Consider the following 27203-nt stretch of genomic DNA (forward strand, 5'->3'; position numbering starts at 1 on the left):
GTTTGTCCTGTGGCACAACCTGATCTGGTGGTATTCTCATATCTGCGCTTAGGTTGTCTAAAATAGTCATCTGTTTCCTGAAATGTAAATATTCCAGAAGATGTGCCATTCTAACCTCACCCTACTACACCTGTTGAAAGACAAACCAGTTGAGCCACAGTGTGTTGTGAGTTGCTCTTGCGTGCTTCATGGTTGGGGTTGGAGTGATACCGATGGGCCCGGGTTTACAGTTGTTGACCTGGTGTCACAGGGCCTCATTGACATGAGACCTCAAAAGTGCCCTGATTTGGGATGGTAAATTGTGTAGTCACCCTACTTTAGGTTTCTGTTGACAGGATATTTCTTTCACATCTGAAGCTGGTTGATAAGCATGTCTCTTAACCAGTTCTTGGTAACTTTTATTCATTAACCGGATGCTTATTCCCTTCCTTTATAATCCTAAATCAGCTTTCTGATAATCCCTTTATTTCACCAAACTTTACGTGAAACAGAAGTTTTATAGGGTGATAATGTGCAAAATTTGAAAAGTTGGACAAGTAACATTGGAAACGTAGCATTTTCAAATCTCTTAGAGATTGACAAGGCACAAGTGGAGACTCAGTGAAGCTTTTCAGTAAAGCCAAACTTATTAGTATATTGTCCTAAAACATTTTGGTAATGTGATTCATGTTTACTTCAATGTAAAATACATGTAAGTTAAGAAAAAAGATTTTTAACTTTGAAATAAGCCAAACTTGGTTATAAATAGTGATTTTGATAGATTTAGAGTGAATCAGAACATTTCATCTATACAGATATATTATTTAGAAATTCCCAGTCAAATGTGTAACATTTGGGCTAAACATAGCAAGTGTACATTTTGCTCATAAACCTGTGTCTCAGGTAACTTATTGAAAGCTCTGAGAAGAATTTGCTAATATCACTTCACAGCCAAGAAAAGGGAGTTCATATTGAAGAATTATCATAAAAGAAACATATATCTGTTTACTTAGGAATTTCAGAGATAAGAATAGATGCCATCTGAGATGTTTGCATTTAGAGCTTATTGTTTTCCCTCATCATTTAGCCACCAGTTTTTGGTACCATCTGGATAGAATAAAGTTTTTTGTTGTTGGTATAATTGAAACAATCTTGGGTTTCATAAAATTGTCTTAAAATAACCTAGTTTAAAGGGATTATAAGTATTGAAAAATCAGCTTGTGACCTTTATAGCTAGAATCCTATTTTTAATTACTCGTTGTCTCATCAGGAAAAACGGTAGGAAGGTGTTTTGGTCAAAGATGCGAAACTGCCTTTTCTCTACTTCGAGTCACTGAAGCCAAAGATAGCCTTGGTATCTCTCATTCTGAGCTACTGTTAGTAGCTTGTAGCAGGCAGTGTACACACTGCCTAACTTACTGATTTATATTAGAATTGTGGACGTCTTTGCTCTTTTTTACATGGTTGAGTATGTTTCTCTTCTTATATCAGCGTATATATTACTTTGTATTAGTAAAAGCAGGGTCTGCAGTATTATTTGGTACCATATTATGGTAACCTACATAAACTTTTTAAAAGTACAGTTTATACTCAAAATAACCTTTATTTGAAGTGTTAGTCGCTCAGTCATGTCCAACTTTTTGCAACCCCTGGATTGTAGTCCAGGCCAGGCTCCTCTGTCAATGGGATTCTCCAGGCAAGAATACTGGAGGGAGTTGCCATTTCCTTCTCCAGGGGATCTTCCCAACCCAGGGATTGAACCCGGGACTCCTGCATTGCAAGCAGATTCTTTATCATCTGAGCCACCCAGAAAACCCCCTTTATTTGAAAGACAGTGTAATGTATGTCATTGATGATTGTTGTATTAACTATTAAAAGTTATATGATAGGCCAATCTAGCTTAATTAACACATCTCCTTTTGTAAATGTAGTACAGGAAATTAAAATACATTTCCCATTTTGCTGATTTTAAACCTTGTAAATCATAATGATCATTTCTCTGCCTAGGAACATGGTCCAGATAGATAGAAATCCCTCCCAGATTTGAAGTGCCTATTCCTTTGATATTTATGCAATTCAGAATTAAAAAAAATAATGTAACTAATCTCCCTACCCCTAAATGATGAGCGTTGTTGATGGTACATGCAAGGCAGCTTCTTTGTCTATTCTGGGCAGTATAAATTTAATGTGTTGTTTTCAAGTATGTCATGTGTCCAGATGCCACAACAATCTGTGCATTAGAAAGGCATTAAAATAAAAGTAAGTAAAGTATTTGTTGGTATTTTTTTTTATGAAGACCAGTGAATTTGTGGTGCATTATGTTTGGACTAACTAATTCTATTAGGGTTCAGGAAAAACAAGTATATTGTTTTCTTATAACCATTTGAAACATTTTATAATATGAATTTATAATAATATTCTGTACTCATCACCTACCCCATACCTACTTCTTCCACTATATTACCTATTTCTGTTGATGATGGTATCATATCTCTAGCCCAGTATTTTGCCAGGTATGGTCCACATACCAAATGAGTTTGAAAACTCTGACATGGAGTTGGTGCTTGTTTAAAATGCAGCTTCCTTGACCTCTCCCCAACATTACTGACCAGGTATCTCTGTAGAGTGTGACCTGGGACTTTGTATTTTAATTATGACTCTACTTTTAAAGCACAGTTGGCTTCCCCATTTCCTCTGCCTCATGCCCTCATCCAGGGTGTTCCCATAGTCTAAAAGTCGAATACCAAACTGTCACTTCCTACCCACTTGCTGCATTCCTCCCTTAGTGGGTTGCCTTTGAACATAATATGGCTTTTTTAAAGCTTATTAACTATGTTCAAACCTTCTATTCTTTCTAATATCACTAAAAAGTGTCTGATTTACTCACCACATTGCACAATACCCTTTTATAACTTCCTATTGAATTCAGAAAAGCCTGAGGTTTCAGCTTGTCTTGAAAAGCTTCCACAAGGCAGACTGCCTACTTGGCCTCTACTGAAGAGGCCAAAAGGTCTCATGGTCCCGGTGCAGGCTTCACATCTACTTCTAGCAGTGTTTCTCAAATGCTCGCACAGAGGAGAATTACCCAAGAGCTGGTTAAAAAGAACACTGGTGTCTTTCAAACATTAATGGCCTAAACAAACAAACAAAAAACCCCTGGAGATTCCTGGACCTTAGCCCTTGGGGTTCCTGGGGCCAAGGAATCTACATTTTTGCTGGTGATGGAACACATTTTGGGAAATACTGGCCTAGAGCCTCTAGTTGCTCCTGGTAAATTTGTGTGCCTAGTCAGACTCATGAGACCCGAGCCTTTTCTCTGCAACTGAGATCCTCAGGTCTGGGCAGCAGATACTTCCCACTGGTACCGGGATCTCCCATTGTTACCCAGGTCTCAGCTGACTGCTGGGAGGCCTGAGTACTCCGTGCAGTTTTGAGATGAGTTGGTTCAATATACTTCACATTCCTGGTATCTTCATTCACCATTTGGTGTTTTCAGTTACTAAGTTTTGTCCAACTCTGGCAATCCCATGGACTGTAGCCTGCCAGGCTCCTCAGTCCATGGGATTCTCCAGGCAAGAATACTGGAGTGGGTTGCCATTTCCTTCTCCAGGGGATCTTCCCGACCCAGGAATCAAACCCAGGTCTCTTGCATTGCAGGCAGATTCTTTACCAACTGAGCTATGAGGGAAGCCCTCATTCACTGTTTAAGATGACCTATTTGACCATTTGTCCTCCCTTTAACACATATGCATCCCATTATTTTGTGGCTTATTTGTTTTTGTTTTTCTTTTTGGGGACCAGTCTTTCACTATTTCCTTGCCTCTCTGTAGTTTTCTTTGTGTCCCTCTTGAACACCATACTTTCTCAAGCAGTTAATGCTTTTACCTCTCGATGTTAATTGAAACCTTATTCTTGTCATAGACACCATTTTCCTGAAGCTTTTTAAAGCGGAGGCTGTTCTTTCTTTAACCCTCCACATACCTGTGGATTAAGAGTTGGTTGTTACCTTTTTATTTCTTTATTACCACTTCTAGATTGTTTCCTTTTCTGTGGATATAAGAGTGACAAGTAAAACAAAAATCCTGACTCCTTTGTGGTTCATTCCATTAGACTGTAGTGCTGTTTACCACTCTTCTTTGCTGTTATCTGTGGACATTCAAAGCACAGAGTCTCCCTATCTTAGTTTTTCTTTCCATCCTAGCTCAAATTGTACCACCCTCCTGGTGCCTTCATTATTTATATGTATTGAAGTCTGTATTATTTTGGTTTCACCTTTCCTTAGCTAATCAGCCATAATGTTTTTCTATCATTTTAGTCACCCTCTATCATAACCTACTCCAACTCAATGATAACATAAATTGCCTCACCTGTTCTATTAATAACCTTTAGTTCTTCTCAAGTGAAATAAGACTTTGGTAATTTGGCCTCATGCAAATCTTTTAAGTCCAAAAAAGATCTGCTTTCTTTCAATCTGCTTTCTTCATAACTCTTAAATTGTTGCTATCTCCATTTCTTTTTTAAGATGTTTATTTTATTTTAAGTTTTTTAAAAAATTTTATTTTGTAGTAAGTATAGCCAATTAGCAATATTGTGATAGTTTCAAGTGGACAGCAAAGGGACACAGCCATACATATACATATGCATCCATTCTCTGAAAACTCCCTTCCCATCTAGGCTGCCACATAACATTGAGCAGAGTTTCCTGTGCTATATGGTAGGAGTTATTTGTTATCCATTTTTAAATATAGCAGTGTTTATGTGTCAGTCACAAACTCCCTAAATATCCCTTCCCCCTTTACTTCTCCTGTAGCGACCGTAAGTTCATTCTCTGTCTGTTGAGTGTATTTTCATTTCTTTTTAGATTCTGTGTATGAGAGATGTCATATATTTCTCCTTCTCTGACTTACTTAACTGAGTATGGCAATCCCTAGGTCCATCCATGCTGCTGAAAATAGCATTGCTTTGTTCATTTTATGACTGAATAATATCCAGCTGTATATGTGTACCACATCTTCTATACCCATTCCTCTGTCAATGGGCATTTAGGTTGTTCTTTGTCTTGGCTATTGTAAACAGTGCTGTGACAAATATTGGGGTGTATGTATCCTTTTGGACTATGTTTTTTTCCTCTGGATCTATGCCCAGCAGTGGGAATGCAGGGTCATATGGTACCTCTGTTTTTAGTTTTTAAGGTACCACCAAATTCTGTATTGGATGTACCAATTTACATTCCTACTTACAGTGTTGGAGGGTTCCCTTCTCTCTACACCCTCTCCAGCATTTATTATTTAATAGATTTTTTTGAGATAGCCATTTTAACTGGTATGAGGTGATAGCTCTTTGTAATTTTGATTTGCAGTTCTCTAATAATTACCAGTGCTGAACATCTTTTCATGTGCTTTCTTGGCCATCTGTGTATATTCTTTGAAGAAATGTTTATGTCTTTTGCCCATTTTTTGATTGGGTTGATAGTTATGATGATGTTAAGCCTCATGAACTGTTCATAGATTTTGGAGATTAATCCCTTCTCAGTCACATCATTTACAAATATTTTATCCCAATCTGTGGCTTGTCTTTTCACATGGTTTATTGTTTCTTTTTCTGTGAAAAACTTTTTGAGTTTAAGTTGGTCCCATTTGTTTATTTTTGTTTTTATTTCCATTATTCTGGGAGATGGATGGAAAAAGATATGCTGCAATTTATGTCAGAGAGTATTCTACCTGTTTTCCTCTAGGAGTTTTATAGTGTCTGGTCTCACATTTAGGTCTTCATATAGCTGTTTTCCCAGCACCAGTTGTTGAACAGACTGTCTTTACAACATTGTGTAGTCTTGCCTTCTTTGCTATATATTAATTGGGTGGGTTTATTTTTAGGCTTTCTCTCTGGTTCCATTGATCTATATTTGTATTTTTGTGCCAATACCATGCTGTTTTGATGACTATGGTTTTGTAGTATAGTCTGAAGCCAGGGATCTTATTCCTCTAACTCTGCTTTTCTTAAGATTGCTTTGTCTGTTAGGCATCTTTTATGTCTCCATGTAAATTTTAAGATTTTTTGTTGTTGTTGTTCTAGTTCTGTGAATAATGCCATTGGTAATTTGATAGGGATTGCATTGAATCTGTAGATTGCCTTGGGCAGTATAGCTATTTTGACCATACTGATTCTTTCAATCCATGAACATGGTATATCTTTCCATTGGTTTCTTCTTTGATTTCTTTCATCAGCATCTTATAGTTTTTTAGAATACAAGTCTTTTGTCTCCTAGGTGAGTTTATTTCTAGGTATTTCATTATTTTTGATATGATAATAAATGGAATTGTTTCTTGAAATTTTCTTTCTGATCTTTTGTTGTTAGTGTATATAAATGCAACAGATTTCTGTGTATTAATTTTGTAAACTACACCATTACCAAATTCATTGATGGGTTCTATAGGCTTGTGGTAGCACATTTAATATCTTCTATGTACAGCAGTATCATGTCACTTGCAAGCACTGACAATTTAACTTCTTCTTTTCCAGTTTGGATTTCCTTTATTTCTATTTATTCTCTGATTGCTGTAGCTAGGATTTCCAAAGCTGTGTTGAATAAAAGCGGTGAGAGTGGACGTCCTTGTCTTGTTCCTTTTCTTAAGGGAAATTATTTCAGCTTTTCACCACTGAGTATGATGTTAGCTGTAGGTTTTTTGTATGGCCTTTATAATGTTGAGGTGTGTTCCCTCTATGCCCACTTTCTGGAGAGTTTTTATCATAAATGGGTGCTGAATTTTGTTAAAAGCTTTTTCTACACCTATTGAGATGATTATATGGTTTTTATTCTTCAATTTGTTGATGTAGTTTGTCAGAATCATTTTGTAAATATTAAAAAGTGATTGCACTCCTGGGATAAATCACACTTGATCATGGTGTATGATCCTTTTAATGTATTGTTAGATTCAGATTGCTCATATTTTATTGAGGATTTTTGCATCTATGTTCATCAGTAATACTGGCCTGTCATTTTCTGTTTTTGTGGTATCTTTGTCTGGTTTTAGTATCAGGGGGATGGCAGCCTTAGAGAATGAGTTTTGGAGTTTTCTTTTCTCTGTAGTGTTTTGGTACAGTTTGAGAAGAATAGATGTTAGTTGTTTCCTAAATGTTTGATAGAAGTCACTTGTGAAGCCATCAAGTCCTGGACTTTTGTTTTTTGGGATTTTTTAAATCATAGTTTCAATTTCAGTGCTTGTCGTTAAATATGTTTATATTTTGTATTTCTTCCTGATTCTGTGTTGGGAGACTGTATCTTTCTAAGAATTTTTCCACTTTCCTGGGTTGTCCACTTTATTGGCATTAAGTTGTTTGTAGTGATCTCTTATAATCCTACGTATTCCAGTGTTGTCAGTTGTAACTTCTCCTTTTTCATTTCTTACTTTATTGATTTGAATTTTCTCCCCTTTTTTCTTGATGAATCTGGCTAAAAGTTTATCAATTTTGTTTATCTTTTCAAAAAACAGACTTTTACTTTCATTGATCTTTGTTGGTTTTTTTTTTTTTGTATCTGTTTCATTTATTTTTGCTCTCAATCTTTTTGCTTTCTTTCCTTCTACTAACTTTGATTTTTTTTCTTTCTCTAGTATTTTTCAGGTATGAGGTTAGGTTGTATGTCTCAATATGAGACTTTTGCTTCTTGAAATAAGATTATATTTCTATAAACTTTCCTCTTAAATCTTTTTGGTCCATACCATAAGTTTTGAATCATTATGCTTTTATTTTCATTTTTCTCAAAGTGTATTTTTATTTCCTCTTTGATATCTTTAGTGATTCATTGATTGTTTAGTAGATATTTTTATAGTCTTTTTCCTTGTAGTTTATTTCTAATCTCATAGTGTTGTGACTAGAAAAGACACTAGATATGATTTTAATTTTTTAAATTTAGCAAGGCTCACCTTGTGGCCTAGTATGTGATCAATCCTGGAGAATATTCTGTGTGCATTTGAGAAGTAGTCTACTGCTTTTGGATGGAATGCTCTCTAAATATAAATTAACTTCATCTCGTCCAATGTGTCATTTAAGGCCTTTGTTTCCTTTTTAATGTTCTGTCTGGATGATCTGTCCATTGATAAAAGTAGGATGTTAAAGACACTCAGTATTATTGTATTACTGTTGATTTCTCCATTTATGATTGTCAGTATTTGCCTTACATATTGAGATGCTCCTATATTGGGTTCAAATATGTTTACAGTGTTATAGCTTCTTGAATTTATTCCTTGATCATTATATAATGTCCTTTTTTGTTTCTTTTAACAGCCTTTGTTTTAAAGTCTATTTTGTTTGATGTGAGTATTTCTACTCCAGCTTTCTTTTGATATTTGTTTGTGTAGAATACCTTCTTCCATCCCCCAGCTTTCAGTCTGTACGTGTCCCTAGGTTTGAGGTCCATCTCTTGTAGACAGCGTATATAGACAGCGTACCGGTAGGCACATCTTGTTTTTGTATCCACCTATCCAGTGAATATCTTTTGGTTGATGCATTTAATCCATTTACATTTAAGGTGATTTTCAGTATGTATGTTTCTGTTTCCATTTTCTTGTTTTGGGTTTGCTTTTGTAGGTGTTTTTCTTCTTCCATATTTCCTGCTTAGAAAAAGTTCCTTCAGTTTGTTGTAGTGTCAGTTGGATGGTGGTGAGATTTCCAAAAGTTAGGAAATCTCCTAACTTTTACTTGTCTGTAAACCTTTTGATTTCTCTTGTCAATTCTGAATGAGAGCCTCACTGGTTAGAGTGTTCTTGGTTTTAAGTTCTTCACTTTCATCACTTTAAATATATCATGCCTTTCCCTTCTGGCTTGCAGAGTTTCTGCTGAGAAGTCAGGTGTTAAACTGGCGTGAATTTCCTATGTTATTTGCCATTTTTCCATTATTGTTTTTAACATTTTGTCTTTGTCTTCTTCTTCTGGGACCCCTGTAATGTGAATGTTGGTGCATTTAATATTGTCCCAGTGATCTCTTAAACTGTCTTCATGTCTTTTCATTCTTTTCCCTCTATTCTGTTCTGAGGCAGCAATTTCCACCATTTTCTCTTCCAGGTCACTGATCTATTCTTTTGCCTCAGTTATTCTCTCAGTGATTCCTTCTAGTGTATTTTTCATTTCAGTTATTGTATTGTTTCATCTCTGTTTGTTCTTTAGTTCTTCTAGATCTTTGTTAAACATTTCTTGTATCTTCTCAGTCTTTGCCCCCATTCATTTTCTGAGATGGTGGATCATCTTCACTTTCATTATTCTGAATTCTTTTCCTGGAACATTGACTACCTTTGCTTCATTTAGTTGTTTTTTCTGGGATCCTATCTTGTTCCCTCATTTTGGACATAATCCTCTGTATTTTCATTTTTTTTTATTTAACTTTCTGTGATTGTGGTTTTAGCCTAAAGGCTGCAGGACTGTAGTTCTTGCTTCTGCTGTTTGCCTTCTGGTAGATAAGGCTAAGAGGCTTGTGCAAGCTTCCTGATGGGAGGGACCAACAGTGGATATAACTGGGTTTTGTTCTGGTGGGCAGGGCCGTGCTCAGTAAAACTTTAATCTGCTTGTCTGCTCATAGGTGTGGCCATCCCTGTTAGTTGTTTGACCAGAGGCTGCCCAGCCCTAGAGTCTGCAGGCTCTATGGTAGGGTGACTTCCAGGAGGGCTCCTGCCAACAGGTGCTTCTCGGACTTGTGTTGCTGGTGCCCTCATCCCTGTGGCGAGCCACTGCTCCCCATGCTTCTGAAGGAGACCCTCCAACACCAGCAGATAAGTCTTCAGTCTTCTGTGAGATAACTGCTCCTTTGCCTTGGGCCTTAACTTGCACAAGATTTTGTGTGTGCCTTGTAAGAGTAGAGTTTCTATTTCCTCCAGTCCTGTGGAAGACCTGCAGTCAAATCCCACTGGCCTTCAAAGTCAGATTCCGTGGAGTTTCCTAGTCCCTTGTAGGACCCCTGGCTGGGAAGCCTGACATGGACCTCAGAATCCTCACAACAGTAGGAGAACTTCTGTGATCTGTTCTCTAGGTCTAGGATGCACTCAGTGGGTGTGGGATTTAATTTTATCATGATTGTGCCCCTCCTCCCATCTCATTGCAGTTTCTCCTGTCTTTGGACACAGGGTATCATTTGGTGGGTTCCAGTATCTTCCTGTCAATGGTTGTTTAACAGATAGTTGTGATTTCTATGTCCTTGCAGGAGAGTGCACATCCTTCTGCTCTGCTACTCTGAATCAATCTCCACTTCTTTTTCTATCTTTAAACTCCATGGTACATTGTTTCCTCTACTTTATATAGTATCCTAGTCTTTTTTGCTCTATTGCCCTTCTGTTATGCCTGTCAGAGAAAATTGAAACTTTGCTTAATCCAGCTGTCTACCCCTGTCTACCCCTCTACCCCTGTCTAAACCAGCAGTGCACACCTGAGCACTAAGAAATACATTATTTGCAATCATGTAGTTTGCTGCTACCGTGGATTCATGGTTACTAAATTAATGTGGTCTCATAATGTTACTGATTTATCCTATTTTCCCTAGATACCTCTTTCCATTTCTCCACAACAGAAATTTCAGCCTTTGCACTCTTAAATCTCCAAACTTCTCACCTCCCATTTAACTTTTAGCAGATAACCTTGCCTCCTAATTCATAGGAACAGAGAACTACCATTTAGAGCCCCCTCTACTTTTGTCTACCAAACCTCAAAACTTATATATAATTTTACTCACTGTTTTTCCTCTTTCCTGCTGAAGTGAAGTAAGTAAGTAAGTATCTGCTATGATTAGTCCTTCAGTGTACACTGAATTCTGTCCCTTCCTATCTACTTGGCAACCTCCATGATTTTCTAGTTTTTTCCCCTATATCTTCACCTCCTTACTTTTTACTGGCACCTTCCAGTTATTGTTTATACCAACTCAAATTTCCATGTATTCTCAAAAACAAACATCCCAGACTTCCATGGTGGTTTAGTGATAAAGAATCCACCTACCAATGCAAGGAACATGGATCTGATCCTTGGTCTGGAAAGATTCCAGATGCTGTTGGGAGACTAAGCCTATGTACCATGATTACTGAGGCGGCATGCTGCAACTACTGAAACCCATGTACCCTAGAGCCTGTTATTTGCAATAAGTGAAGCCTCTGCAATGAGAGCCCCAGGCATCGCAACTAGAGAGTAGCGTCCACTCACAACAACTAAAGAAAGCCTGTGTGCAGCAAAGATGACCCAGGATAGCCAAAAATAAGTATGTAAATAAGCATAAAAAAAGAAAACAGAAAGAAACCTAAAGAAAAAACAAACATGCCCTCAAATGTAACAAAACAAGGTATAATAGGAAATCTCCCTACACCTTAGTTCCTCTCTACTCACTATCCTATCTCTTTCCTTCCTTTTACTTATTTTGTAATAGATTTGTCTAGACTTCTGATCTGTGCTTTCTCACCTTGTACATATTTCTTAGCCTGCAGAAATTATACTTAAGTGTATGTGTCTGGGAAGGAGCAGGGATTACAATGGTTAAATCATGTTACAAGGCCACTTATAATGAAATGGTAAATGCTTATTCAATTTAGGTCCAAAAGGGTCATTGCTTCTTTTGCTCACCATACTATATTTGAGATTAATTTCCATTGTTGCATATTATCAGTAGTTTTTTCCTGGGTAGTATCTCTTTATGTGAATAAACCACAGTTTTCCAGTTTTTATATTTATCAACATTGGAGCTGTTTCCATTTTTTGGCTATTATGAATAAAAATGCTATAAATATCCTTTCATGAAGCTTTCTTTGTGAGCATATGTATTTCTCTTATTAGATAAATGCATAAGAGAAGAATTATTAGTAGTTAATGTTATGAGAAGTTGCTTAACAACGTTCTAACATGTTTGTATGATTTTACAACTCACACACATGAGAGTTTTAGTTGCTCCACACCCTCCCAATGTTCTGCAGAGCAAATCTTTATGTGAATTATTCTAGTGGGTGTGTAGTGATATCGCAATTCTAATTTTAATTTACATTTTGCTGATTACTACTGGTGTTGAGAAATCTTTTGTGTGCTTATTTATCACATGCATACCTTCTTTGGTGAAGTTTCTTTTATTCATTTTTTGTTGGTTTGTATGTTTTACATTATTTAGAGTTCTTTATACAATCTAGATACAAGTTCTGTTTGTCATATACAGGTATAATGAATATTTACTTCCCATATATAACTCACCTATTTATTTTCTTACTTGATTAAGTCCAGTAATTCCTATTTTTTCCCTTCAAGGCGACATACTATCTGTGTTCTCTCTACGGTATTATTTGCCTACCCCAAGGTCATGAAAATAATCTTCATTTTCTCCCTAGCAGCTTCGTTGTTTTATTATTTATATCTTTTGTGAGTTTTGTGTGTGATAAGATAGGGTTCTGTTTTTCTTTTTTTTTCCTGTAAGGATATACGGTCATCCCAGCACCATTTGCTGATACTGTGATCACTTTAGTTCTAAGTGTAGTGGAAGGACAGTCCCAACCACTAAGATTTCTTTCTTAGGATGTGACTTTTTGAAGTCATACGGAGTACTGTCCTATAGTTACTTTTCTTGTTAATTTTTATGTCAATGTTGGCAAGTGATCACCATTTTAGAAATCACCTTTTCACACATTCAAGTTTTTACATGCTCTTTCTGCACCTACAAAGGAAATTAATTTGCAAGTAAAGACGAAATGGTCACTTTGATGCCTGAAAACATTAGGAAGACCACTGTTAAACTCTCCAGCTTTATACAGTAGGAGTGTGTTCTACAACAGACCTGTCTCACTATTACACTTATGTCAAAGTGTAAACAGTCTACTTGAATGCTGTCACACTTCGATAGTCTTTTTTGTTGTTGTTCAGTCACTAGGTCTTGTCTTACTATTTGTGACCCCATGGACTACAAGATGCCAGGCTCCTTAGTCCTCTACTGTTTCCCAGACTTTGCTGAATTTCAAGTCCATTGAGTCAGTGATACTATCTAACCATCTTATCCTCTGTCGCCCGCTTCTTGTTTTGCCTTCAGTCTTCCCCAGTATCAGGATTTTTTCCCAGTGAGTCAGCTTTTTGGATCAGGTGGCCAAAGTATTGGAGCTTTGGCTTTAGCATCAGTCCTTTAAGTGAATACACAGGGTTGATTTTCTGTAAGATTGATTGGTTTGATCTCCTTGTTTTCCAGGGGACTCTCAAGAGTCTTCTCCAGCATCAAAATTTGAAAGCGTCAATTCTTCAGCATGCAGCCTACTTTATGGTCCAGCTCTCACATCTGTACATTTCCATTGACTATTGGAAAAACCATAGTTTTGATAGTCTTTTAATTAGCTAATTTTCATTTCCTTAGCATGGCCTTGCCCATCAGAACAAGACCCAGTTTCCCCTTCAGTCAGTCTCTCCCATCAGGAAGCTTCCATAAGCTTCTTATCCTTGTCCATCGGAGGGCAGACAGACTGAAAACCACAGTTACAGAAAACTAACTAATCTGATCACATGGACCACAGCCTTGTCTAACTCAGTGAAACTATGAGCCATGCTGTGTAGGGCCACCCAAGATGGATGGGTAATGGTGGAGAGTTGTGGCAAAATGTGGTCCATGGAGAAGGGAATGGCAAATGACTTCAGTATTCTTGCTTTGAGACCCAATGAATAGTTTGAAAAGGAAAAAAGATAGGACACTGAAAGATGAACTCCCCAGGTTGTTCCTGTATGGTACCTACCCATATAGGTACCAATATGCTACTGGAGATCAGTGAAGAAATAACTCCAGAAAGAATGAAGAGATGGAGCCAAAGCAAAAACAACACCCAGTTGTGGATGGGACTGGTGATGGAAGTAAAGTATGATGCTCTAAAGAGCATTATTGCATAGGAAACTGGAATGTTAGGTCCATGAATCAAGGCAAATTGGAAGTGGTCAAATAGGAGATGGCAAGAGTGAATGTCAACATTTTAGGAATCAGCAAACTAAAATGGCCTGGAATGGGTGAATTTAACTCAGATGACCATTATATCTACTACTGTGGGCAAGATTCCCTTAGAAGAAATGGAATAGCCATAATAGTCAACAAAAGTCTGAAATGCAGTACTAGGAAGCAATATCAAAAATGACAGAATGATCTCTGTTCATTTTCAAGGCAAACCATTCAATATTATGGTAATCCAAGTCTATACCCCAGCCAGTAATGCTGAAGAAGCTGAAGGTGAACAGTTCTATGAAGACCAACAAGATCTTCTAGAACTAACACCCAAAAAAGATGACCTTTTCATGATAGGGGACTGGAATGCAAAAGTAGGAAGTCAAGAAACACCTGGAGTAACAGGCAAATTTGGCCTTGGAGTAGAGAATGAAGCAGGGCAAAGGCTAATAGAGTTCTGCCAAGAGAATGCGCTGGTCATAGCAAATACTGTCTTCCAACAACAAAAAGAAGATTCTACACATGGACATCACCAGATGGCCAATACTGAAATCAGATTGATTATATTCTTTGCAGCCAAAGATGGAGAAGCTCTATACAGTCAGCAAAAACAAGACTGGGAGCTGACTGTGGCTCAGATCATGAACTCCTTATTGCCAAATTCAGACTTAAATTGAAGAAAGTAGGGAAAACCACTAGACCATTCAGGTATGACTTAAATCAAATCCCTTACGATTATACAGTGGAAGTGAGAAATAGATTCAAGGGATTCGATCTGATAGACAGAGTGCCTGATGAACTATGGACTGAGGTTAGTGACACTGTACAGGAGGCAGGGATCAAGACCATCCCCAAGAAAAAGAAATGCAAACAGGCAAAATGGCTGTCTGAGGAGGCCTAACAAATAGCTGTGAAAAGAAGAGAAGTGAAAAGCAAAGGAGAAAAGGAAAGATATACCTGTTTGAATTCAGAGTTCGAAAGAATAGCAAGGAAAGACAAGAAAGCCTTCCTCAGTGATCAGTGCAAAGAAATAGAGGAAAATAATAGAATGGGAAATACTAGAGATCATGAAAATTAGAGATACTAAGGGAACATTTCATGCAAAGATGGGCTCAATAAAGGACAGAAATGGTATGGACCCGACAGAAGCAGAAGATGTTAAGAAGAGGTGGCAAGAATACACAGAAGAACCATACAAAAAAGATCTTCATGACCCAAATAATCATGATGGTGTGATCATTCACCTAGAGCCAGATATCCTGGAATGGGAAGCCAAGTGGGCCTTAGGAAGCATCACTACAGACAAAGCTAGTGGAGGTGATGGAATTCCAGTTGAGCTATTTCAAATCCTGAAAGATGATGCTGTGAAAGTGCTGCACTCAATATGTCAGCAAATTTGGAAAACTCAGCAGTGGCCACAGGACTGGAAAAGGTCAGTTTTCATTCCAATCCCAAAGAAAGGCAATGCCAAAGAATGCTCAAACTGCCACACAATTGCACTTATCTCACACACTAGTAAAGTAATGCTCAAAATTCTCTAAGCCAGGCTTCAACAGTACATGAACTGTGAACTTCCAGATATGCAAGCTGGAATTATAAAAGGGAGAGGAACCAGAGATCAAATTGCCAACATCTGCTGGATCATTGAAAAAGCAAGAGAGTTCCAGAAAAATATCTATTTCTGCTTTATTGACTATGCCAAAGCCTTTGACTGTGTGGATCATCACACATTGTGGAAAATTCTGAAAGAGATGGGAATACCAGACCACCTGACCTGCCTCTTGAGAAATCTGTATGCATGTCAGCAAGCAACAGTTAGAACTGTACATGAAACAACTGACTGATTCCAAATAGGAAAAGGAGTTTGTCAAGGCTGTGAATTGTCACCCTGCTTATTTAACTTACATGCAGAGTACATCATGAGAAACACTGGGCTGGATGAAGCACAAGCTGGAATCAAGATTGCTGGGAGAAACATCAATAACCTCAGATATGCAGATGACACCACCCTTATGGCAGAAAGGGAAGAAGAACTAAAGAGCCTCATGATGAAAGTGAAAGAGGGGAGTGAAAAAGTTGGCTTAAAGCTCAACATTCAGAAAACATATATGGCATCTGGTCCCATCACTTCATGGCAAATAGATGGGAAACAGTGGACACAGTGGCTGACTTTATTTTCTTGGGTTCCAAAATCACTGTAGATGGTGACTGCACCCGTGAAATTAAAAGACACTTGCTCCTTGGAAGAAAAGTTATGACCAACCTAGATGGCATATTAAAAAGCAGAGACATTACTTTGCCAGCAAAGATCTTTCTAGTCAAGGCTATGATTTTTCCAGTGGTCATATATGGATGTGAGAGTTGGACTATAAAGAAAGCTGAACACCGAAGAGTTGATACTTTTGAACTGTGGTGTTGGAGAAGACTCTTGCAAGTCCCTTGGACTGCAAGGAGATCCAACCAGTCCATCCTAAAGGATATCAATCCTGGATGTTCATTTGAAGGACTGATGTTGAAGCTGAAGCTCCAATACTTTGGCCACCTGATATGAAGAACTGACTCATTTAAAAAGACCCTGATGCTGGTAAAGCTTGAAGGCAGAGGATGAGATAATTGGATGGCATCACTGACTCAATGGACATGAGTTTGAGTAAACTCCAGGAGCTCATGATGGACAGGGAGGCCTGGAGTGCTTCAGTCCATGGCTTCACAGAGTCAGACACGACTATGTGACTGAACTGAACTGAACTTCATATCCTTAAGTGTGGAGAATTATCTCCAGGGATTTGAATCAGGTACCCTTGTTTGAAATATTAAAATAAAGTTTCCAAAAAAAATAAAATAAAATTTAGTTTCCATGATTTTGGAGATATGGAAATGACATTTAAAGTAAATTGTAGAGTGAATGATCTTGTCAAAATCATGGACCTAAAAGCTGAATTTGATAGTGCACAGTAACATGAGTAGGGAACAAATGATAACTTGAACCATTAATAGTTCTTTATACTAAGGAGTTTTGCTTTATAGGGAAAAAGGCCATCACCTTGGATGACTTAAGTATGTTAATTACATGATCAGTTTTGAGTTTTTATAATATTACCCTGGAATGTTAGGGATATTTATCCTTCTTCATTCCGGCATCCAGCATAATACTGTATTTTCATAAGTGCTTCTCAATTCTGATCAAGTCACAGCCAAACGTTTTTGGCCTCTTTATAACTTTATCCTTAAGTAAGAGGGTTTTTTGTTTTTGTTTTCAAGTTCTGTCTCACAGCCTTAATAACTGAGCTGGTTATTTTCTCGTGGTCATGTTGAATATTTTTAATAACCTATGTTTTAATCTGTATTTAAATGTCATGGTCTGGATTGAATTTTTTTTTCTGGAAGCAGAGACATATGTGAAGGTTTCATGTTTCTTATTTCTTTACATGTACTTTCTAGATTTCATAAGAGAGGTATAAATGAGCAATACAATAAGTTCATTGGAATGTGATTGAATATAACACTATCTTTGTTTTAAAGGTCATATGTTATGCTTAAAAATACAGATAGTAAATTGCAGTGCAAAATTTAGGTTAAGAAAAGATATTAAAAACTAAGTATTCTCTTTAATTTTAAAAGTCTTAAAGAACATGCAGTTTTAATCAAGTAAAGTTAATTATGAATTGTTTTAATATGCAATTTAGGCATTAAATAAAATTAGCATTTTTTTCTTCCTTAAAAATGTGTTATCAAGTTTCAAGAATGTTAAAAACTTCTCTGATGATTTAATCTGAAATCATTCCTACAGCAAAATTCATAAATAATAAATATTATCTTATTAATCCATATTTTAGTTTAGCTGGATCTCAGAGCAAGTTAATTCCTCAGGGAATGTAGTCTTCTTTATGAAGGAAGGTGATGAGATGTAATCTCTAAGGAATTAAATTGTGAAAACAATCTTGGTATTGTACATGCTAATATAAATCTGTTATTCCCTTTCCACATCTATCACAACACATTTTAAATTGTGGCTGATCTGATATGCAGATAGCTGTCTTATTAGAAATTGTGGCTGTATGTGCTAATGTCTCCCTGGATTTCTTGGGAGTTTGCTATCTAACCATCAAAGCACTAGAAATGAATGATGATTACTGCGAGGCTTTGAAGAACAAAGAAAGTCAGAGCATTTTAGAGGTTCTAGGTGTGTGAGGCCTTGACAGTTTCAGCATACACATGGGTGGGTTTCCCTATAGGTCTTTTAAAATAGCTCAATGTGTTTATTAGGAAAGTAAAATATTTCCCATCTTCTTGCATTTTTGCAACTAATATTGATAGAAATGTGAGCCATTTGCACATGTGTGTGTCCTCTAGGCATTTTTTGTTTGTTTCAACATTTGTTAAAATGTAACCTTGCTTAAAAAATAGAAGATAATTTCAAAGACAAGAATAAAGTTTAAATTTTTGAAATTTTACATAGGGATTACCAATCACCTAAATAGTTAGGGACATGCATTTAAAACTAGTTCCTCTTTAATGTCTCCCCTAGGTTGAAATTTTCTTAAAGTTTTTATATTCACAGGTTATCATATACCTAAAATGTATCATTCATAGAGTATAGGCCCTTACATTGATAAAACTTTAGGTTATTTAGCTTTTTAACTTTTGGTATAGTTTTTTCTATTTAAAGTACATTTTAAAGTAAATAAAGTTCAATTTACTTTGGTGAAAAGATAGTCTCTATGAGTTCCTGACATTTTTAAAATTTACTCCAGGTAATAAATGAAGAAAATACTGGCCTCTAAAGTGTTATCTTTATTTGACTCTTTGTGACCCCCATGGACTGTATGTAGCCCACCAGGCTCCTCTGTCCATGGAATTCTCCAGGTAAGAATACTGGAGTGGGTTGCCATTTCCTTCTCCAGGGGATCTTCCCGACCCAGGGATCGAACCTGGGTCTCCTGCGTTGCATGCAGACACTTTACCGTATGAGCTACTAGAGAAGCCCAAAGTGTTCTGTTTGTTTAGATGTTTGTTTAAATGACCAGGAAAGATTTGAGGGAAACATAGTGAGTGACTCTGCTGGTAAGTAGCCTCAGTAACTTGCTTTTTAAACATTCAAGCTGTTCCATGGTGGGGGGGTGTGGAATTAAGGAGGAAATAATATATGGTGCCTCTATTCATTTAAACTAACTTCCTTCCCAAAATGTATTGATATCTTGTCTAATCTTACACAATCAAGATCAAAATAACTTGAGTCCTATCTACAATTAACAAATGCAAAACACTATGCAAATAGATTGTTATACGAATAAACTATAATGAAATTATTGACATTATGTATTATTAGAATTATTTTTAATGTTCTGAATTATACCAAGTGAGAATATAGGATTAGGTGATGTCTTGATTTCAATTCTGAAATTTTAAGGATGTGTTTTCTTAGATGTAATAACTACATGGTTTATGAGATATGAAGACAATTTATTTGACTTTTTGTTTAACTATGTCTACATTCCTAGATATTACCGTAATATTAAATCTGAAGATCATTATGAATGTAAAAGTAATTTTAGGTGAATTTATGATTTTCTTATATATAGGTAGAAATTATTACTTTGGAGATGTATTTTACTGTATAACATGTGATCATTGTTATTATTGCTCTGTGTGACCATGTGTTAGTCACTCAGTCATGTCCAACTCTGCAACCTCATGGACTGTAGCCTGCCAGGCTCTTCTGTCCATGAAATTTTCTAGGCAAGAATACTGGCATGAGTAGCCATTCCCTTCTCCAGGAGATTAACTTATTTATATTCCATTAACTGAAACTCAGTCACATGCCCACAGGAAGCTGAAATATGTAATTGAGTGTGACCAGGAAAGAAAAAAAGGAGAACATGCAATTTAATAAATAGCTTTTCCTAAATTCCACATTTCTGATTATGAGTTAGTCAGGCATATCCTTTTTCCTGCCTGCCCAGTAGGGAAATCCTAACGTTCTCCCATCTCCAAAGTCATGGTTCTCAAGCCAGTACACAGTCAGTGGTTCCTTGAGGTTTATAGATAATGAAATTTACCTACTGTCCCCCAGCCTCACCTGGCTTCTAATAAATAATAGGGAAGCAACAGATAACTGCTTCATATCTCTGATATTTGTTCCCATTTAGAAAGGAAAGATGGGAAACACAGTGGGATCATTGATCCATGTTGTACAGGATACCACTGAGAAGGCCCATTATACTGACAGTAGGCGTTTCTTGCTTAGCCTCTAATTATGGTCTTTTTGGAGAAATTCCCTTCTCTGCCTTCTGGATGACTGCTCTTCCTGGTCACATGTGCAGTGCATTACACATCCACAGTTTGCCTTCTTGGTGGCAACACTGTTGGTTTAACTTTAGAGGGCCAAGGATTGGTTTTCCTTCACAGACTTTTTTAAACAAAGTTTCTGGTTTCCCTGTAAATACAGTTCCCTCAGATTTTAGTAACATTCTTACCATTTCCATTTAGTTCCATGTGCCAGTAGTCACACTGCAATTTCTTTCCTAGAAGCGGTTCTCAAGTCTGCTTTCTTTGTAAACATCAGACCTCCTGTGTCTCTCTTTCTATAGAGGCTGCCTCCAGGTGATCTGGATCAATAGATTCAGGTGAGAAAGGAACATTCTTGATCTACTCTTGGTCCCCTCCTCCATTTTAAAACTGAGAGATCTTAATGAGCATTTTTTTCTTCAAGACCTCATTAATTTTTATTTTTTCCTATTTGGTATTTAGAAGTCACCTTTTCCACACTCGTTCCCAAATTACTGGGCCCTCTCATCCCTCATGGTTTTGCTTGTTAACTGGCTAGTTCTTACCCGACTTCATCTTTATCCTGTAGCTCCTTCCTAGAAGCAGTGAGGAACAACTTCCAGGCCCCACTCTGAGGAACACTAACATCTATAATAGACCCCACCAACATCATGATTCGGTCTCAATAGAATTTCATTTCTTTTTCAGTAGAGTACAGTGAGGGTGAGAACTAAAATATTGCCTGCCATGTCAGTGAACAAAGGATATTGCAGCCATCAAGTCATTACGTTACAGCCCCGGATGGTGAGCCCTGAGGGAACTCAGGATGGAGGCAAATGGGCTGCCTACTGCCACGCCCACCTAGCAGTCAGCCTTTGCAGCCGCCCCGATGGTGTACCTGAGGAAGCTGGGGATGAGCAAACACAGGGTGCTGGCCCCAGAGAGCTGAAGTGCGTAACAAAGGAATGATTTCAGTGAACTCAGCCTCTTGCATCTTCCCCTACGTAGAAAAGTGCTAAATTTCTTAAACTTGACATATCTGGTTTTCTTTTATTAATAATAATCCTGTTATGTTCCAACTTGGTCTTTTGTCACAAAAAACTTCTATATATCCTGGATTCCTGCCTTGCCTTTGTGGAGGAGTCTCCCAGAGTTATTTGGTATGTTGTCTTAACTCTCAATTTGTAGATTATGCATTTTTTTCAGTCGACAATAGTAGTATGTAAATGAGAGAATACCCTCCTCCATCCCAAGCAGATCAAGATTCTATGTCCTTACAAATATACCCTTAGGGTTTGTTTGGGGATTGTTTCCCTTCTAGCCAATTGGAACGGGAAAAAGAACACGGGGAGATTTTTTAGTGTGCAGGTCTGGAGTAGCACACATCACTTCCATTCATATTCTACTGACAATAATTCAATGAAATGTTTGGCTTGAAGCTAGGAAATATAGTGCCAGGAAGAAAAGGAGAATATGGATTTTGGTTGGTAGGTTGCATTCTGTGCTACAATATTTAAATTCAATAACAAGAATAGGACTTGAAAGATATGTTATGGATTAAATCAAGCAGGGCCTATAATGTAGAGTACAGGAGGAAGAAATTTTCTTCTACCCTTACAGGTTCTTCTTTCTGGTCTAAGAATTAATATGAGACAGATTGACAGGAGACAAACAAAAGTTTAATGGCATGTGTACATGGGAGAGGCCCAGGAAAACCGAGTAATTCACCAAAATGGCTGAAACTCTCAACTTAAATACCATATTCAGCTCTATAACAGTGTGGTTTAATTGAGCATTGATAGTATTTGATAAAATGAATGTTACCAAGAACGAGCATTTGGGAAATTTAATTACCAGCAATTGTATTTGAAATAATTTTGTAATTTTTGTATTTTTTGATAATTTATTTGAAATAATTTTGTATTTTTTTCCCACTATCTAATGAGAATAACATACTTCCCTGGTGGCTCAGATGGTGAAGAATTTGACTGCAATGTGGGAGACCTGGGTTTGATCCCTGGGTTGGGAAGATCCCCTGGAGAAGGGAATGGTTACCCACTTCAGTATTCTGGCCTAGAGAATTCCATGGACAGAGGAGCCTGGCAGGCTACAGTCCATGGGGTTGCAAAGAGTTGGACATGACTGAGCAACTTTCACTCTCTCAATGGGAATAATTTTGGGAACAGTGACAGACATTATTTTCTTGGGCTCCAAAGTCACTGCAGATGGTGACTGCAGCCATGAAATTAAAAGATGCTTGCTTCTTGGAAGGACAGCTATGACAAGCCTAGACAGTGTATTAAAAAGCAGAGACATCACTTCACTGACAAAGGTCCATCTAGTCAAAGCTATGGTTTTTCCAGTAGTCATGTATGGATGTGAATGAGATTGGACCATAAAGAAGGCTGAGTGCTGAAGAATTGATGCTTTCAAACTGTGCTGTTGGAGAAGACTCCTGAGAGTCCTCTGGACTGCAGGTAGATCAAACCAGTCAATCCTAAAAGAAATCAATCCTGAATATTCATTGGAAGGACTGATGCTGAAGCTGAAGCTGAAGCTCCTGTACATGAGAAGAGCTGACTTGTTGGGAAAGACCCTGATGCTGGGAAAGGTTGAAGGCAGGAGGAGAAGGGATGACAGAGGATGAGATGGTTGGATGACATCGCTGACTAAATGGATTTAAGTTGAACAAGTTCCAGGAGATGGTGAAGGACAGGGAAGCCTGGTGTGTGCAGTCCCCGGGGTTGCAAAGATTCAGATACAACTGAGAGACTGAACTGAACTGAATGGGAATACGTCAAATGAATTTTTACCCATTGCTTTAAAAGCGGATTTTATGAAATAAATTATTCTTGAAGCTTTTAAACTGTATTTTTGATTTTTTTAGGACTTCATCATAATTATTTTCTTTCTTTGCAGCAGGCATCTTGGAGATCAAAGATGGGCAGAAAAGATGCCTCCACTATAAAACTTCCTGTTGATCAGTACAGAAAGCAAATTGGTAAGCAATGAATTCCCTTTGATATATTCTTGTGAATTAAGATGAAGAAATAAAAGCAATTGTGTGTGTGATATTATCAAAATAACTTTTCTCTCATACATATGATGCACAGAATATGAATAACAAGGGAATGCACAGAGGTTTTAAGGAACAAAAACACAGCCTTATTTATCTATAAAGAAATATATTTTTGTACTTAGGATTTTTCAAAGCTCTTACAGTTTTTATCGATTTGGTAAAAGCAAAAAGACTTCTAGTTTTATTCTTAAGGCTGTATGCTTGTATGTAGTCAGTAATTTTAATATTATCATGTTTATTTCTTTTTATCCTTGTGAAATCTTTCAGTTCTGTTGACTCTTAGTGGTAATAATGTGAGAGCCTCAAAATTCTCCATTAAAATTTAACCTTAGTAAAATGGTGAACTAGAGAGAAGTCTAGTCATCAGCATAGAAAGATAAAAGGAATCGTCTCTGATTTAGACTGTGCAGGATTTCCTACCCAATCTTTTCAATAATGCATGGAGTATTTACAAAAAATTACCTACATACTAGGTCATGACCAAGTCTCCTCAATTTTATAGAAGCGATATCCTACAACTGCAACTTTGAACAGTGTGGTAAATTAAAAATCAGTTAAAAGTCAAAAAGTTAACTTTGACGCCCCCCCATCACTCTCTCTTCTTACATGTTCCTTCCTGTTCTCACCTGTTCCCACCCCTTTGGAAATTAAAAAGTAATTATAATAATAAATAGTTTAAAAAACTCTTCTAAATAACTAACAGATAAACAAAGAAGTTACAAGTCAAAATAAGTTGAAGTAATTGGTACCAAAAGATTATATACCTGTTTTATAAATATGATACATGAAGTATACTCCTAAAGGAAAAGATATTTCTGCAAAACAAAGGAGATGCAGACAAAGGGAAAATATTTAAAATTTAGAACCAATTAAAATTTTACATGTAGAAAGATTAAACCCTGCATGCATGCACGCTAAGTTGTTTCAATCGTGTCTGACTCTTTGCAACCCTATGGACTGTAGCCTGCCAAGCTCCATGAGATTCTCTAGACAAAAATACTAGAGTGGGTTGCCATGCCCTTCTCCAGAGGATCTTCCTGACTCAGGGATTGAACCCATCTGTCTTATGTTTCCTGCATTGGCATGTGGGTTCTTTACCACTAACACCACCTAGGAAGGCCTAAATCAAGCCCTACTATAAATAAATAAACTAATCTGGAAACCCAATGGTAAAATGGGCAGAAAATATAAGGAGGCAATTCATATAAGTGGAAATCTAAATACATAAATAAAAACAAACAACTATTACATTAAAAGGGCTTCCCAGGCGGCAGTGGTGGTGAAGACCCCACTTGCCAATTCAGAAGATGTAAGAGATGCTGCGTTGATCCCTGGGTCAGAAAGATCCTCTGGAAGAGGGCATAGGAACCCACTCCAGTATTCTTGCCTAGAGAAACCCATGGACAGAGAAGCCTAGTGGACTACAATCCATAGGGTTGCAAAAAGTCCGACATGACTGAAGTGAGTTACTTTGGAGATGCCTTTTACTGTATAATATGTGATCATTGCTATTATTGCTGTGGGTGACCATGGGTTAGTCACCAAGTCATGTCCAAATCTGCAGCCCCACAGACTGTAGCCTGCCAGGCTCCTCTGTCCATGGAATTTTATTTCCTATATTATAATAAAAAATAAAATCAAAAGTCTTATGAAAAGATCTCTTCATCTAATTGATAAATGGAAAATAAAAAATAGTATTTCTGTCTATTTCTTGAGAGAAGTTTTATGATATTTGATTTTATATCTTCCTTTCACTTATGGGATGCTATATCAGTAATAGTGTGGGTTGTTGTATTATTTATGTACTTAGAGAGAAGGACTGACTTACCAGGTTGAAGTTTGATCAAATAGGATGTGAGAAACCACATGAATAAAGAATAGACATATTCAGGAACAATTCACATCCAACTCTTAAGCAATTGTTAGAATTTTGACAAGTGTATATATCCGTGTAACCACATATGCCAATCAAAATACAGAACATTTCCATCCTCTCAAGTAGTTCCTATGTCTCTATCCCACCCTCCCATATGCAACCACTGTTCTGATTTCTGTCATCATTGATAATAGAAAAGATAAAGCATCTGCTAGGATTTTTATTGAAGTTGAATTATATCTAATAATCAGTTTTTAAGAGTAAACATACTAAAAATCTAAAGTATTCTGTTCTATAATCATTGCATACTTTCCCTTTGATTTAGTTCTATTCGTACGTATAAGAGCAAAGAAAAAATAAGACAGACAGTAACATAATTGTAAAGTCTCATTCCTCTTCTTATACTAAATTGTTCTAGGGATTCTATTATGCATTATTGTTGTTCAATCGCTCAGTCTTGTCTGACTCTTTGTGATTCCATGGGCTGCAGCATGCCAGATTTCCCTGTCCTTCACCATCTCCCAGAGTTGGCTCACACTCATGTCCATTTAGTTGGTGATGCCATCCAACCATCTCATCCTCTGTCAGCCCCTTCTCCTCCTGTCTTCAGTCTTACCAAGAATCAGGTCTTCTCTAATGAGTCAGCTCGTTGCATCAGGTGGCCAAAGTATTGGAGCTTCAGCTTGAGCATCAGTCCTTCCAATGCATATTCAGGACTGATTTCCTTTAGGATTGACTGGTTGGATCTCCTTGCAGTCCAAGGGGCTCTCAAGAGTTTTTTTCGAGCACCATAGTTCAAAAGCATCAATTCTTTAGCACTCAGCATTCTTTATGGTCCAACTCTCACATCCATACATGACTGCTGGAAAAACCGTAGCTTTGACTAGACAGACCTTTGTCAGCAAAGTGATATCTCTGCTTTTTAATATGCTGTCTAGGTTTGTCAAGCTTTTCTTCCAGGGAGCAAAGTATATTTCAATTTCATGGCTTTAGTCACAACTTACAATGATTTTGGAGCCCAAGAAAATAAAGTCTGTCACTGTCCCTATTGTTTCCCCATTATTTGCCATGAAGTGGTGGGACCGCATGGCATGATCTTTTAGTTTTTAGAATGTTGAGTTTTAAGCCAGCTTGTTCACTCTCCTCTTTCACCTTCATCAAGAGGCTCTTTAGTTCCTCTTTGCTTTCTGCCATAAGGGTGGTGTCATCTGCATATCTGCTGCTGCTGCTAAGTCGCTTCAATCATGTCCGAGTCTGTGCGACCCCATAGACAGCAGCCCACCAGTCTCCCCCATCCCTGGGATTCTCCAGGCAAGAACACTAGAATCTGCATATCTGAGGTTATTGATATTTCTCCCAGGAAATCTTGATTCTTGCTTGTGCTTCATCTACCCTGGTATAGAAGTTAAATAAGCAGGGTGACAATATATAGCCTTGACATACTCCTTCCCTAATTTTGAAACAGTCTGTTGTTCCATGTCTGGTTCTAACTGTTGCTTCTTGACCTGCATACAGGTTTCTCAGGAGGTAGTAAGGTGGTCTGGTAGTCCCATCTCTTTATGAATTTTCCAGTTTGTTATGATCCACATAGTCAGAGGCTTTAGCATAGTCAACGAGTCAGAAGTAGATGTTTTTCTGAAATTCCCTTGCTTTTTCTTTGATTCAACAGATGTTGGCAGTTTGATCTCTGGTTCCTCTGCCTTTTCTAAATCCAACTTGAACATCTTAAAATTCTTGTTTCACATACTGTTGAAGCCTAGCTTGAAGGATTTTAAGCATTACCTTACTAGCATTTGAGATGAGTGCTATTGTGGAGTAGTTTGAACATTCTTTGGCATTGCCCTTCTTTGGGATGGGGATGAAAACTGACCTTTTTGCAGTCCTGTGTCCATTGCTGAGTTTTCCAAATTTGTTGGCATATTGAGTGCAGCACTTTCACAGCATTATCTTTTAGGATTTGAAATAGCTCAGCTGGAATTCCATCACCTCCACTAGCTTTGTTCTTAGAGATGCTTCCTAAGGCCCACTTGACTTTGCATTCCAGGATGTCTGGCTCTGGATGAGTGATCACACATTGTGGTTATCTG

General features: G+C 37.4%; 1 protein-coding gene across 4 annotated transcripts in view; it reads left to right on the plus strand.

Annotated features, from left to right (window-relative positions):
- Positions 1 to 27203, plus strand: part of TRIQK (triple QxxK/R motif containing) — a 105169-nt gene that overhangs the window by 39462 nt on the left and 38504 nt on the right. For 2 of the 4 annotated variants that reach the window (XM_043483493.1, XM_043483495.1), the window contains one exon: positions 23081 to 23162. In XM_043483493.1, coding sequence (XP_043339428.1) covers positions 23102 to 23162 — 61 coding nt within the window. In that variant the 5' untranslated portion in view covers positions 23081 to 23101. The remainder of the gene's footprint in view (positions 1 to 23080; positions 23163 to 27203) is intronic. The other 2 variants (XM_043483494.1, XM_043483496.1) reach the window with 1 other exon arrangement.

This window comes from Cervus canadensis, chromosome 12 (genome assembly GCF_019320065.1).
Source record: "Cervus canadensis isolate Bull #8, Minnesota chromosome 12, ASM1932006v1, whole genome shotgun sequence".
In the NCBI taxonomy this organism is placed as follows: domain Eukaryota; kingdom Metazoa; phylum Chordata; class Mammalia; order Artiodactyla; family Cervidae; genus Cervus; species Cervus canadensis.